The sequence below is a fragment of the Urocampus carinirostris genome, chromosome 13 (assembly GCF_059441175.1).
Source record: "Urocampus carinirostris isolate Australia breed hairy pipefish chromosome 13, RoL_Ucar_1.0, whole genome shotgun sequence".
In the NCBI taxonomy this organism is placed as follows: domain Eukaryota; kingdom Metazoa; phylum Chordata; class Actinopteri; order Syngnathiformes; family Syngnathidae; genus Urocampus; species Urocampus carinirostris.
This window is the reverse complement of record NC_142361.1, coordinates 7,332,999-7,348,281: the sequence shown is the minus strand read 5'-3', so window position 1 is coordinate 7,348,281 and position 15,283 is coordinate 7,332,999. Positions and strand designations below refer to the sequence as shown.

Below are 15,283 nucleotides of genomic sequence, written 5' to 3'. Positions count from 1 at the left end.
CTTGTTTACCTCCACACGTCCAAAGAGGCTATAAAAACGAACGTGGCACCCGCTCAAGCACAAATTTTGATATTTTCCCTACTGTACTTATAGTACTTGCATTCAAGCCAAATTTGGATCTATAAAGTAAAATTAGGGGGGCGTGGCTTGTAAAGAAACAACAAACCAATGTAAAATCAACAGGGCAAAAGTGAGCACAAAGTTTACGGTAAAAGTGTGCTGATTTTTTTTTTATATTTGTAACATTATCTTTACAGTACACCGTGCCTACAGAAAAAAAAGAGAGCATCTGTCCTATACTTCTGACTTCAAGCTAGAAGTAATAAAGGACACTAAAGTAAAAAGCAACCTGGAAGCAGCAAAGGATTTTCTAGATGCAAACAAGGTCAGAAGATGGAAAGGCATACATCTCTGGAAATTGTACGCAATGCAAAACGTGTGAACAGCGGATTAAAACATGTACAGTACCCAGAAAAAGAGATTTGTGAGTCGTTTGAAGCCCAGAGACAAAATAGACATGGATTGTCTCAGTTACGTATCATTTGCGTACTCTTGATATTTTACAAGCAAAGAAATATTCAAAAGGTTCAGTTTCCACGGATCGGTGTACACGTTTTCTTCTTTCCTTAGCATATGGTAGTGGTAAGATCGGGCCTAAAAAAATCCACCCAGACTTGACCCAGCTGATGGTATAAAAGCCATAACCAGCCCAAACCCCACAGATTAACTTGTTTTGAGTGACCGTGGCTTACAAAAACGCCAATTGTCATATTTTACTTGTGGGGGGGAAAGGTAATTTCGGCCATCTCCGCTAACAAAAAACCTGGCGCAGCCTACATGCTATCCTGAAGCCCTCCCAATGGCAAATTTTGCTATCTCCTACAATAGATGGCCCAGGACCAAGGCGCGCACATCTGATCCAAAGTGCACAACATGCATGCTACCCTGACTACCTCAGAAGGGTGATTTTTGCTGTCTCCGACAACGAACAGCCGGGCTCAGAAGTGCACAGGATGTAATTACCCTGACTACCTCGAAAACGCGATATTTACTGTTTCCGACAATAAACGGCTTGTCAGAGACGGCAAAGTTCAACCTTACAAAGTCGTCAGGGTAGCATGCATGCTGTGCAAATCTTCCACGAAGAAAAAGAAACATAAAACACATGACGAGTGCATAATTTAATAATAAAAAAAGTCAGCAAGCGAGAGAGAAGCCCGGCCCGGCCCGACTTCATGATTGACATTATGTAACGGGTGTAATAATAACTTTTATTTTATTGAAATTCCTGCTAAAATATGTGTATAGTTTTTGGTAAATGTCCTGCAATGCTGAGTCCAACAGTGCCATCTGCTGGTATGGGGTGGGGTTTGGTTTTGGCTTCTAACATGTGACCAGGAGGCGGGGTTTTGTCAGTTTTACCAGAGTACTACAAAGGTAAGACATATCTTTTGGTGCTCCACAAAATAAGTTAATTTTAAACTTTATAACCCCAGCTGACAAATCTCTCACCATGCATAGTAATGTGATTGATATTGTCAAGCTGTTTAGGTTTATTTTCGTTTTGTTTCTGTTTTACTAAATATTAATTCCCCTTGTAGAGATCAAAGAGATCAGACCCAGCAGAAAAAGCTAATGTTGTGACTCATCCATTTGCAGGTAAATTGTACCCATTTTTATACTCATTATTGTTTTTATTCCTATTTTTCATACACATTAAAAAAAGGATGATGTTGGTTAAAATTCAGAGTAAAGAAAAACATGTTGAATTCATTGTAAACGTTAAAAATCCACTATACGATCTCTTGTTAAAAGTATCTTGTTAAAATGCAAAGATTTATAAATGTATTGTGATATTCTAAAATGTATTTTCTGTAAAGTGAAAAGACAGCTCTTTGATATGCTTTGTTGTCAGTTTTACCAGAGTACTACAAAGAGATCAAAGAGATCAGACCCAGCAGAAAAAGCTAATGTTGTGACTCATCCATTTGCAGAAACTGTAATAATAAAAACCTCATCATCCAGTCCAGCGTGAATGTGGATCTTTGGTGGGTCACGTACAGCGCGGTTACAATTATATGCCGAAAATTTGGCAGGGTTTAGGCCAGGTTTGGGTTTGGGGCCCAATATCTTACCCTTAGTATGTGGCTTTTTTAAAGCAGTTTTAGGGGGTTGACCAATATGTGATGCAAGCTTAGAGTATATCCAAGTATATACGGTAATTTGTAACCAGACACTTACTTTCAGAGTGACTCTTACTTCTGGGTGTCAGTACCCAGAGTGGTAACTGAATCTCTTTTTAAATAGAGTAACTGGTAACTGTAACTAGTTACTTGTTTCTGTGACGCGCCCAACACTGGCGGCAGCTGGTTTTAGGTTCAGTGGGCAAAGGATGCGGATGCAGAACGCGGTTGGCGGCATAGTGGCGGCAGCAGGGTGTGGACCTCTGTCACAGGATTGCCTCGATGTCATCCCCTAGCATGAGCTTTTTGTCAGCATGAGCGGTCTCAAGCAGTCGTGTCTGGAATTTCTCGGAATTTTGATTTTCTCTTGTATGTTGGGCAAGATTTTCGTTCGAAAGACATCTCGTATCTCGAATTACGGTAGAGGAAAGATCTTAAACTCGAGCCCGAGCCAAAATTCGGGTGGGGTCCACCTAAAATATCAATCATTACGTTCGGGTCAGGCTCAGTCTAAGGGGCCGGTCACACAGACATTTGCGGCTGAATCACGGCTAAAATTTTGCGGTTTTTTTTTGCCCGTGGTTGCCCGGGATGGAAAATGCGCAAATTTGGCCAACCCGCCGTTCATCTGTGGTATGGCCGGAAAAAAGACGCCGGCGACTGTTCCGCTTCCTCATCGCGTCATTTCTGCGTCATTTTCTCGTGTGGACCACGGGTATAAAAGCTCCCGAGCCGGTGTTGTGCCCAAATCCGACACCTACGCAACACAGCCACCCCCCCACCCCCGCGCGTGAACGCGCATTCTGCTGCGATCGCTTCTGTTGGAAGCGTGCATTGACGTTGGTGACTTTTTCATCCGCGTTGACAAACGCATTTTGTAGAATACGATCGCACTTTATTGTTTAAATAAACGCGTTATATAGACAAGGATCTCCCAATTGTTATAATTAGCTCGCATTATAGTTTTTATAAGCGTTTTATATAGAATACGATCGCTTTCGTTGGAAGCGCAGCAGAATGCGCGTTCACACAAGGGGGGGAGAATTTAGGTTTAAGTTGTGTTTCATTTCCAACAAATGCAAGACGAAGTGGTTTTAGTTTTATGTTCGCCATTGCTTTCCCTAAAAGTGAGATGAAACGAGGTAAATGTGTTTGTAGTAGCGAGGGTATGCAAATCTCAGCACCGGGCTGTAAAAATAATAATCAAAATAATAATCGCACAAGACACAGTCCCGTGAAAACCAAGATTTCAAGCATTAGCATCATCTTTATTTTATTATCTTGAAAAGAAATGTCAAGAAATAACATTGGATTAAGACAAGGTCACTACGCTGACGGGGGGGGGGGGGGGGGGGGGGGGCGTGGTAGTTTAAGTGTTGTTGGTCTATCTTCTCTAATCACTATCTATTATCGATCATTTCATAATACGCTACAAAGCTTAGGAGCCGGGATTCTTACTCTCGGCCAAAAGGGGTTTTGGGTTTTTTTAAGGGTTATTGTTCTATCTTCGTTATTCATTATCCATTATCCGTTATCGGTCAGTTCATAATATGCTACAAAGCCTAGGAGCCGGGACACTTACTCTCAGCCAAAAGGCCAAGCTAAGGTCCTAGCCCTAAAGCCTTGCTGCGATCATTGCGAATGCACCGATCCCGAAGGTACTGCAATACCGGGCCGATGCGTGGAGTGGACAGAGCAAGCTCTTATTCCATCTCCGGATTGCAAAAATCAAAGATCAATTGCAAAAACATAGGTGTTTACAAACTTCACAATTACGTGATGGTTTGAACAAATTTATTGACACTAAAAACAGAAAACAATCATGACAATCTCAACAGCAATTAAGCGCATTCACAATATTATATTCCAATATTACGTTTTTAACAGCAAACACAAAGTGAGGTTTGAACAAACCTTCTCGAAAATCAAACATATTCACAATTTCATTATATAACATCTTTGTTAGTGTCAATAGATCCGTCCAGGCCAAAGTCGATTGTCCTCGGTCTGAACAAATCCACCGACACCAACAGCAGCAAAACACAGCCATCAAGCATATTCACAATTTTTTTATATTTGATGCATCCCCTTTCTAAAAAATTATAAACAGTGGGAAGAGATTTGGCCATATCCGTCATTATGGAGTGGCTCGAATGAAAACCGTAACGATCAGGTTAGCACTGCTCGTTCTATGCGTTTATACTGTCATTGGCGTCGGTATTAAGAGTATTGTTAATTATTAATTTTACAATTCTAACCATTTTAACATAGTTAGAAGTAAAGCAGCCGAGTCCTGCCATTATACCGGCGGGCGGAGACGTAACTGCGTGAGATTCTTGCTCAAAGATGTTGTGGCAATTTCGGAGGGAATGTCAAGGACGGATTTTATTAACAAGTTTGTTGAAAAGATTCTGAAGTTTAAAAAGGAGGAGGTACATGCTGTCATAAAAATGACTTCTGGCAAAGGCTTTGATGTGAGTTTTGAAACGGCAGCTCTTTATCAAGAGTTTTGGAATCGCTTTGAGGGAGTGAGGTCCCAGTTTTCAGGATTTACAGTGGAGAAGCTGACTGATAATGCTAACAAGATTGTCGTTGTTAGAATGTTTAGTGAAATAATCAGTGCTGATGACGTCTGTTATTGGTTGAGTAGATACTGCTCAGTGAAAGGCCAGGCTATGAAGGTGAGGTGTGAGAAAGGCTATTGGAATGGTGTCTGGAGGGTACCAGTCCAACTACGGCAAGACCCTCAGGGCTTTCAGGGACTGAAACAAATTCCGTCGACTATATTCCTGGGGGAAAACCGTGGCTTTATCCACTATCAAGGGCAACCGAAACTCTGTCGCAAATGTGGTGAGCATGGGCATCTGGCTGAGGTATGTGATCGAATGTTTTGTGGAAAGTGCAGAACAATTGGGCATTCCTTTGAGGAATGTATCAATAGCAGAAAATGCAATCTCTGTGGAGAAACGAATCACCTCTTTAGAAACTGCCCGAATTCGTTTGCTAACAAATTGAAAGCTAGGAAGGCAGTTAACAAAGACAACAAAGACAATGAAATGATGTCAGACAACATAGATAATGAAATGAATAAATGTCACAAAGACAATGAAGTGAATAAAGATAACAAAGACAATGAAATTAATAAAGTCATGGAAATACAAAATGAAAATGAACAAGAAATTAATGAAGTTATAGAAATACCCAATGAAGATGAACAGGAAATGAATAAAGTTATGGAAATACCCAATGAAATTGATCAAGAAATGCACAAAGAAATTGGACAAGACAAACAAATTGAAAAGTGATGCTTTTAGGCCAAGTTAAGGTTCTGGCTCTAAAGCCTTGTTGCTACCTTTGCGAATGCAGCGAAAGATTTATTCGAAATGAAGAGAAACTACGCTGACGGGGATCCATGTTCACCCCCTTGACGTCACGAGCACAACTGATGCTCGGCATTCGCGCTGTTTATACGCGGAGAAAGGCGTTTGACTGTCACACGCGTAACACGCTAATTTCACGTAATAACACCGCGATACAGGCGCAAAACATGCTATTACCATGCTCCACCCACGATTACCCGCTGAAATTTCCCGTCCTACCCATGTGTAAGCACGCCCTGGCCGCGGCCAGAGCACGTCGTTTGCGCGTCATTTCCGCGTCATTTCCTCGTGTTGACCACGTGTGCGGCACGCGGTTTAACACGTGCTCAAACTTTTGAGCAGCTCAAAAGTTTTGAACGCGGCCAACCACGTGAAAATTTCCGACCGCGAGTAAAGCACTGCTTTATCTCGTCTATATGGCGGTCTCTAAACGTCCATCAGCGCTCAACAGCATCTGCTTCACGGCCAGGGATTTCTGGCCGTGGTTCAGCCCCAGTACGCTCGTGAAAGGCTGTGTGCCCGCGCTCCGAAAATTTGATCAGTGCTGAATTAATTCGCGCTGCCACCTGCGCGCGAATTTTAGACTGCGTGTTAAACACCGCTGTATCTCGTCTGAATGGCGATCTCAGTGCGTCCAATGGCGTCCGCCTGAAAGGCAGAAATTTCTGGCCGTGATTCAGCTGCAAATGTCTGTGTGACCGGCCCCTAAGTCAAGCGTTAATACTCTTGGGCAAGGGGCGGGTAAAGATGCTCCTATATAGAGGTACAACTTTATATTGTTTGAAATGAAATTAAATGATCTGCATTTATATAGCACTTTTCAAGTCAATGACTTCCCAAAGCGCTTTACATTGTGCTTCACATTTCCCAATAGCGGCCGTGATCTGTGCAGCCATGTAAGGTGTTAACCTGCTTATTGGGGGTAATTATTGGGGGTAATTGGGGGTTCAATGTCTTACCCAAGGACACTTCGACATGTAACACGGACAAGCCGGGATTCAAACTGGGATCCCTTAATCCTAAAACGATCGCTCTACCTCCTGAGCTACTGTCGCCCCATTTGGAGCGAATGTCATATATCGCTCTTTTGATTGTTTCACCTGTTCCCTAGTCACCGTCATCATGTCCTCCATGACCAAGAGGTGGACAAACGCATCTGCGTCCCCATGAACCACCTGTGGGATGACCAGGCCCCTTACACTGTCTGCAACAGCTCCTTGTCCGAGTACGGCGTATTGGGTGGGTGGGCAAGCTGCCACATAGTCAAATCGACTGACACGGAACCTTGTGACCACAATTGTATCCTTGTTCAGGGTTCGAGCTGGGCTTTGCCATGACCAGTCCCAATGCCTTGGTCCTCTGGGAGGCGCAATTCGGAGATTTCCACAACACAGCCCAGTGCATCATAGACCAGTTCATCTGTTCGGGGCAGGCCAAGTGGGTCCGCCACAACGGCATTGTCCTGCTGCTTCCGCATGGGATGGAGGGGATGGTGAGAGGGAGATGCGGAGGCACTTTTTTGCCTTTTTATGTATATCATTACCATACATGCCAACCTTTGGGAATTGAAACGCTGTAAATTTTATTGCACACTCTATTGTTATGCACAAAACACAATCTGCCAAAATATTGTTCAGTACCTACTTTGCTCACTAAAATATTTTAGTAGGAAAAAAAACCTGAAAAAAATACTTAAAAGGACAGTGTATAACTTAGCGCCCCCTACCGGTAAAAACAACTTTATTCAACAACAAAAAACAATATTTTCTTGAATAATAAGCACAGGAACATATATTTTTATATCTATAATATATATTCATGCAATAATATAAATATTCAAAGGTTCAGAAATTTGTATTTATTTTACATACCAAGAGCCACACCTAGAGGGAGCTGACATGATGTTCCACCATCTTATTGCTACGCATACCTTAAAACTCCGTGAAGGACTGGGCAAAAAATGCGAATAAAAAAATGTGCTACTTGTTCAAGTTGAGTAGTTTCTATTCCTTATTGTGCTTTTTTAGCACTCATTTTTTGGGTACACTACACACTAAAGGAACATATTTTCTTCAAACGATACTGTCCCTTTAAAATGAGAAAAATACATGGAACATGGGTTTATTTTGCTATAGTTTATGAAATAAATCCAATACCCTATATTGAAAAATGTGTGGAATCTGTTTTCATCGAATGATTATTTTTATTTCCAAAGTACCGTAAATTCCGGACTATAGAGCGCACCTGATTATAAGCCGCACCCATCATATTTTAAGGGGAAAACCGATTTTGTTCATACACAAGCCGCACCTGTATGTAAGCCGCATGCACCCACATCAACAGATTACGATATTAATCCAAGCCAAACTTGAAGTCCCGCGATTGAAACTAAATGTCCTTCATTGAAGCACACAGCCCTAAAATCACAGCCGCCAAAATGAACATATGATATAGGTACTTAAAATTTGTTGCAGACCTGCAGATTCTGGGTGCCCGTTGATAGTTATCCAAGGAAAGTGTATATTTCCAAAGGTAAGGGTGGGAAAAATATATATCCATTATTGTCCGCCGTGTCCACAAAAACTCACCTTTACCGGTCCCCACTTTCCCATCAGCCCGCGTTTGTCCGCCCCTCTATTTCAATTTGCTTGTGCAGAATAAGTGTCACAAATAAATACATTACATAAATATACAGTTGCAAATACATATTACACATATTTACAAAGAGAGACGGTACATCGAGAGAGTTTTCAAAGCTTTAATAATAATAATATAACTTTCATCCTAAACCGTGCCTTTGGAAGGTAGCCACACGCTACTAACAACACGATTGCATACCTGCATATTAGTCTGTAAAGGAAATAAATGACATAATCGTCAGAATCACAGCCAATCGTGAGACTCTAGACACGTCGGCATGTCGGAAAGCTGTGCCGCAATTATAAAATAATTTCTAAACGTGTCGGCATGTGAATGTTAAAAGTGTCGGCATGTGTTGATCAGGCCCTGAATATGTATACTGGTTTGATTTTTGCAATCCGGAGATGGAATCCACTCCACGCATCGGCCCGGTATTGCAGTACCTCCGGGAACAGTGCACTGATCGCTGCATGGCTCTGAAGCTAGGACCTTGACTCGGCCTCTTGGCTGAGAGCAAGTGTTTCGGCCCCTTGGCTTTGTAGCGCATTATGATTTGACCGATAACGGATAATGGATAATTGATAAAGAATATAGAACAATAAATCTTACATTAAACCTTACGGTCCCTTACATTTAACACCCCAGAAATATGCCCGTTTGCTTATGACCTAGAAGCTGCGTCTTGAGCTTTATTTTGTGCAACTTGTACGGTGAGGGTATGTTTACGCTCAGAAGTTGAGTTCTTTTTCGGTCGCATATATTCCACCGGTCTAAATCTTACCTTACATACTCGAGTGCCGCTGGTGGCCATTAAAAAAATTACATAAATTGGCCGCATCCCTGAAAAGGCCGCAGGGTTGAAAATTTGGGAAAAAAGTAGCGGCTTATAGTCCTGAATTTACGGTAAATGTAACATTATAGATTCATTGAGTTTTTGTTGTTGTTGTACCGTTGTCTCTTATTTTATCGATCACAAAAATATCTTTTTCACAAAAGACCTGACATTTTTTGCTAATAACCACAATAAACATTCTCCTTAAATTATATAGTTCCAATGATTAAATTACAATCATAACAATTCTTTACAAACACGATTTTGTACAAATTAAATGAATGCAATATGTTACTTTAATCAATAAACAAATCTGAAATATGTTAAGAACACCTAATCAGGTATTCAATTTGAGTATTTATTATGTCATTAAAATGTACTTTGATTTCTTTATTTGGATGGAATCTATTTCAATTAAACCCCAATTTAAATTAATTTAAATGAACTTTGAAATCTTATAAACTTGGGATATTCATATTTATACAGAGCACTTGTTTTAGTATTAGGATTATCTTAATTTTTCAGGGGATTTTATTCCCAGGTTTAATCTTCATCTACCCTTCCTTGTCTTCAGGGTCCAGAACATTCCTCAGCTCGACCCGAACGCTTTCTCCAGATGAGCAAAGACGACCCAGACCACTTTCCTGTACGTATACTTGCAAAATTGACTTTTTTAAAAACACTAATCTGTTTTTCTGGTAATCTGATAACCAGTTGATTAAAGGATAAGGAAATTGCTCTTAACCCTTCTGCACTGTTATCTTGCTTTGCTGTCAACGTTTTAAACTATGATCAGCAATTTGTGGGATTTGATTTGGTAATTGTATTCAGCAATTACTCAGGTCCTATCAGTTGACTGTCTAAGGGAGTTTCTGAGCAGGGATCAGGAAAAAAAATAAAAAAAATGTATCTGCAAAAAACATATTGATCAAACAGCTATTGGGGTGATAAAAACTATACAGACATTTAGAGCAATATGCCTCACTCTGCATCTGCAGACGCTGCACAGTAATATGTTTCACACTAACTGTGTTAATATGAATAATATTTTCAATATGAAAATTCAGCAGTTTTGAAAACAAAATCCCCAAATTGTGAAGTCAAATCCAAAATAATTTTAACATTGATTGAATATAACCATTTTATATATTCTTTATTTTAGATTTCCATGATGAGGTGAGGCGCAGACTGGTCTGCCTCCTGTGACTTAATGTCACTGGTAGTCACCATTTCAAAAGAGAATATTTGGCTAACTGCATGCTACAAATCAACAAAATGAAAGTGAAGGCAAAATTTAAAAAAAAAATAAAAATCCAGACATGTTTACAGTTTGTAGTTTATGTTTTGTGAGGCACAGCCTCACCTGCCTCCCCCTTTACTCTGACGTTTTACATCTCTGTTGCACCTGAGAACAAGTGCATTGTATTTTGTGTGATGTGATCTTGAGCAAAATGTTCTTTTTCAACGAAAATACCTGATTCAGTCTAGTCTGCCCGTTTGCAGACGTGGTCTACGCCCTGAGACCCGATTTCATTAGTTTCATGACCAAATTGTTTCCCCCTCTTCTCTTTTGACATGAAGGAGTTTGTTGGAGATTTTGAAGTGCAGCAGCTGTACGACTGCAACTGGATCGTAGTCAACTGCTCCACGCCTGCTAACTACTGTCATGTTCTCAGACGGCAGATTCTACTACCGTTCAGGAAGCCGGTAACGCACTCAAAACTGTCTTTGTTTTCCATAACAATTGGATGTTGTCTTATTCATTAATATTTTTCACCGTGTTTTTAGCTTGTGACCTACTGCTTATAAGTATTATAACAGTTGTAATGAAGCAATTTCATGCTTTTGGCTCACTACTGTTTAGTCTTATACTTGTTTTGCAAAATCACAACAGTTTGAGTAAAAGGGGAAAGCCACGCTATTCTCTGCTTTAAAAGAACTATCATTTACCTATGCACAGCTTCACTATTTGTCAATGATAAGTTAATAGTTTACTAAACACTCAAAACAAGGAGAGAAGACATCAATCTATTTTAAACATGCAAGGAGAACAGCAGAGGAGTGCACCAAATCCTCAGATAAGAAATTCCAACCTATTCTACATGGTCTTTCCCTGAGCCATTTCTTCTTATAAAATCTCCTTAATATACAAAACAGAACAGCCCTATGGATTCTGGAAATCAACCACACCAACATGATACAAACAACCATGGCATCGTCAGCAACCTATTATAGGGGATGAATAGTTAATAAATGAATTACTTATGGTACCTCCTTTTTTATATCACAGAAATGATTTAAGTCAAGTGAACGCAAGTCACATTTATTTGTATAACCCTTAATCAAAAAAATGTCTCAAAAGACTGCACAGGTTACAATTACACCATCCCCTGATCCCAAACCAAAATGCGGGCAAGGAAAAACTCAAAACCTCAGCACGGGGAAAATAAGAAACCTTAAAAAGGGGCCACACAAGTGCTACATCAATAATAGAAAACAATAGGTAATTTGTTGAAATTTGTCCAAAAAGTGCATGGCAGCAACGACTTATCATTCATTTCTTGTCATGTCACAGAAACAAAAACATCTATCGATCTATTCACTGTATCATAAATGTCTTTATTGTAAGTGTAAGGAGAAAGAGGTAATGATTTCTTATCTGGGGGTTTGGTACAGTACTCTTCTGGTCTCCCAGCAAGTTCAAAATGAATTGATCTTTACTCTCTTTATTTGAGTGTCTCCTAGACTGTAAACGTTTCCGTCAGCTACAGTGAATGCTGTATCTTCACTGATCCCCTGTCGCTCACAAACGTAACGCTCCATTGAGCATGAAAAAACTACCCTGAGCAAATTAGTGAGGACGCCAAGAGGGAATATTCTATGATTGTTTTTGAAAACAAAGTCTCAATTCTGTTTTTCGGACTCGACTGGGTTTTGATGTCACTTAAGTCACCTAAACTTTGTTGTTTGACAGCTCATTATATTTACTCCAAAATCTCTGCTGAGAAACCCAGATGCCAGGTCCAGTTTTAATGACCTTGTCATAGGTAAGACATGACAATTACCACATTGTTTGCTGTTTGTTTGTTTGCTGCCACCAATCACTCTAAAAACAAAGTGAGGTAATTAGGTGAGTATAAACTATAGCTCAGAAAATAAAGCACCTTGATGAGAAGTCAAGGTCATTCAATTGAATTTGCATGATTAACTTCTTTAGGCACAAAGTTCAAAAGACTGATCCCAGATGAAGGACCCTCCAGTCAAAATCCAGACGGGGTGAGAAGGCTGATCTTCTGCACGGGCAAAGTCTCTTACGACCTCACCAAAGAAAGGAAGAAACGAAACCTGGAGAAAGACGTCGCCATTGTTAGACTGGAGCAGGTCCGCTGCCACGTGCAGGAACAATTGCAAAATTAATTCATTCATTCATTCATACATTCATTCATTTTCCAATCGCCTTTCCTCACGAGAGTCATAGAGGTTCTGCATCCCAGTCAACTTCAAGCAGTAGTCAGGTGACACCCTGGTGTGGTTGTCAGCCAATTACAGGGCACACAGAAACAAACGGTCCAATCACACTCATTCCTACGGACATATTTGGAGCCGCCAATCAACCTGCCATGCAGTCTAAGGCAGATTAAGTTAATTAACAAAACTAATAAATACAAATATAAAACATTTTTAAAACTCTCACAGTTACACCAGATGATGCCAGTAGCCATTTGGCTTACTTGCCCTTGGCTTTCTGTAAGCATTTTAGCCCACCGCATTTCTGACTGCGTCTACCTAATTTTCCAAGAGACTATGACTGTATTCAAAGAATATAATATTGAGCGGCACTGTCAGACAAAACATGCGGACTTCAAAAAGATAACTAGAAACAAATGCTGTGTAGGGCACAGCAGCTCTTTTTCACGAGACCCTGCGAGTCAAATGAAAATGCTACAATGGCGAGCTACGAGGTTGTGACGCTGACCACGAAGCACCTTTCATGGAGGATAAATTTATTCCAGACTGTCCAAAAAATGACACATTTAAAGTTTATGAAATTTAGCCCGCTTTCTGAAAAGTTTGGACACCCCTGCACAAAACAGTCATATCTAGTAGTTAAATATTACACCGCATCCTTCTGAAATAAATAATAATGTAATAAAAAATAATATTAACATGAGTACCTTACAAGTATTTTATTTGGTTGCTTTTTTGGTCACGATGCACCTAACTCCACATTTTTGGGCTTTTGCATTTTCTTTTTTTTAATGTTGTGTCAACGTTGATCTTGATAGTCAGTATAGTTTTTTGGTTCTATTGCAGATCTCGCCCTTCCCCTTCGACCTGATCCGGGCAGAAGTGGAGAAACATAAAAAGGCTGAACTGGTTTGGTGTCAGGAGGAGCACAAGAACACGGGCTACTACAACTACGTCAGGCCCCGCCTGCTCACTGTGGTGGCCAATCAGAGGCCTGTCTGGTGAGATTGCATCTTTGCGTGACAGCTCCTTCTGTTGTGGAGTGATGTCGGCCAGTTATTGGCACGTTACTGAAAAATAGTTACTGTTACAAATTACTTCAAAGTAATTAATGCTGTTGTTTCCAGATTACTGACACCCAAAAGATGTGTGTTACTGTGAAAGTAATTATCTAGCTGTAAATTAACATATATACCTGCATTTTGGCTGAACACCTAAAACTGCTTAAAAATAACCAGATAGATTAAAAATGGAAGAAAACGTGTAAACTAACCTGTGGAAGTGGTGCTGCCTTCAATATTGTAATGCCCCTCGATGTGATCAATGGTGCATTTGGTCGTTGATTAAATCTCGTCGCCAATTTAATGACAAAATAACAAGCGGTATAAACATTCACAAGAGAGCTACCTTTGGTGGTAACTAACACCATTCTTGTGCACACACAGACTGACTTCAAAGCACAAAACCTACGCATCAGCCGCCTTCCACATCCCTCGTCCCATCTTAAAGGGTCCATGCGTGAACACAAACAACAGCAACAAAAGTAACAGACATTATAATATTTCTTGTGTAACCCTGAGCGCTTGCAACCGAACACTCAGCCGAGACATTCCATATCAATTTCGTCTATGTGGTTTAAACCATTTGAAGATTTCCACATCCATTTCTGATAAGTGCCCAAGATGTTTCCTTTTTTTCAGGCATGGTTTACTGCAAAAATAAATATACAAATAAAATTACCCCAAAAATCCCTTTTGCCCCATTGATTTCCCGTTGGTTTGTGTTTCCTGTAGAAGCCACGCCCCCTCCCCACGCACTGCCTACCATTCCCTAATGGTGACACCCAACCAAATTTAAACTGACCTATTGATTTCAATGTTTATCTTTATATTTTTTAATACAGCTTGGATACGGATCAATATGGTATGGAGAATATCAGTAGGGAGAAATTCTTATACTCTGCTTGAAACGTTGTAATTTGTTTGGCCATATACACACGCCAACTCCACTTTGACTACGTGATAAGTGGTGTGATGCAGGCGAACTAAGGGTTCATTTGTATGTCCTGAGCGAAGGGGGGAACAGCTACCGATTAGATGGCATGGAATTTTTTTATCTGTTTTTGATAAGTAGCGCAGTAACACACCATGTTGTGAGGATGTTTGAGTTACATTGTTTTCTAATAACGCTTTAGAGTGCTCGCTACCGAGAAAAGTAATTGCGTTCCAGTAATGCATTACTTTGTTAATTCCGCATTACTCCCAACTATGGTTCCCTGTAATCACATAATGGTGAGCAACATCAATCCCAAGTGTGGCAACCAATTCTTTAGCAAAGATGTTCAAAACCTGAATTAAGTTACATTTTGCTGAGTTTACAGCAATGCTAAATTATTTTTTCACATTTTAATGAATTGACCAATGGACCGTTGGAAAGGTTGTGCAGCCCACAAACATCAGTTGTTGTAACAAAAACCATTACAAGAGCTTTCAATTTTTTAAAAAAAGTATCTTTTGTTACATAATACTAACATTTTTGATGGAATTGTTTAGTCGATTGCACAATACAGAACTGTATCTAATCACACATTTAATTGGGAGTACAATGTTCGCAGCAAGATTGACTTGATATATATGGAAACTGTTTGAATGCAACGCAAGACTAATCAAAGAGACCCCCTTTTTTCTGGACTTTTTGTTTTTTTCCCACTGCTTTTTTCCCCTTTTCCTAATTTTCCTAATTAATTTTTGTCATTTTGTTTATTTTTTCCTAGCTTTTAC

At 40.1% G+C, this 15,283-nt stretch overlaps 1 protein-coding gene and 1 non-coding gene across 4 annotated transcripts in view; one reads left to right on the top strand and one right to left on the bottom strand.

Annotated features, from left to right (window-relative positions):
• Positions 1–15,283, top strand: part of ogdhl (oxoglutarate dehydrogenase L) — a 47,148-nt gene that overhangs the window by 29,763 nt on the left and 2,102 nt on the right. For all 3 annotated transcript variants that reach the window (XM_088350631.1, XM_088350632.1, XM_088350633.1), the window contains exons 16-22: positions 6,675–6,802; positions 6,877–7,055; positions 9,610–9,681; positions 10,617–10,742; positions 12,010–12,082; positions 12,253–12,416; positions 13,350–13,504. In XM_088350631.1, coding sequence (XP_088206757.1) covers positions 6,675–6,802; positions 6,877–7,055; positions 9,610–9,681; positions 10,617–10,742; positions 12,010–12,082; positions 12,253–12,416; positions 13,350–13,504 — 897 coding nt within the window. The remainder of the gene's footprint in view (positions 1–6,674; positions 6,803–6,876; positions 7,056–9,609; positions 9,682–10,616; positions 10,743–12,009; positions 12,083–12,252; positions 12,417–13,349; positions 13,505–15,283) is intronic.
• Positions 3,820–4,004, bottom strand: LOC148353618 (U2 spliceosomal RNA). The gene has a single exon (XR_015852591.1). It is a non-coding gene; the product is annotated as a U2 spliceosomal RNA (small nuclear RNA).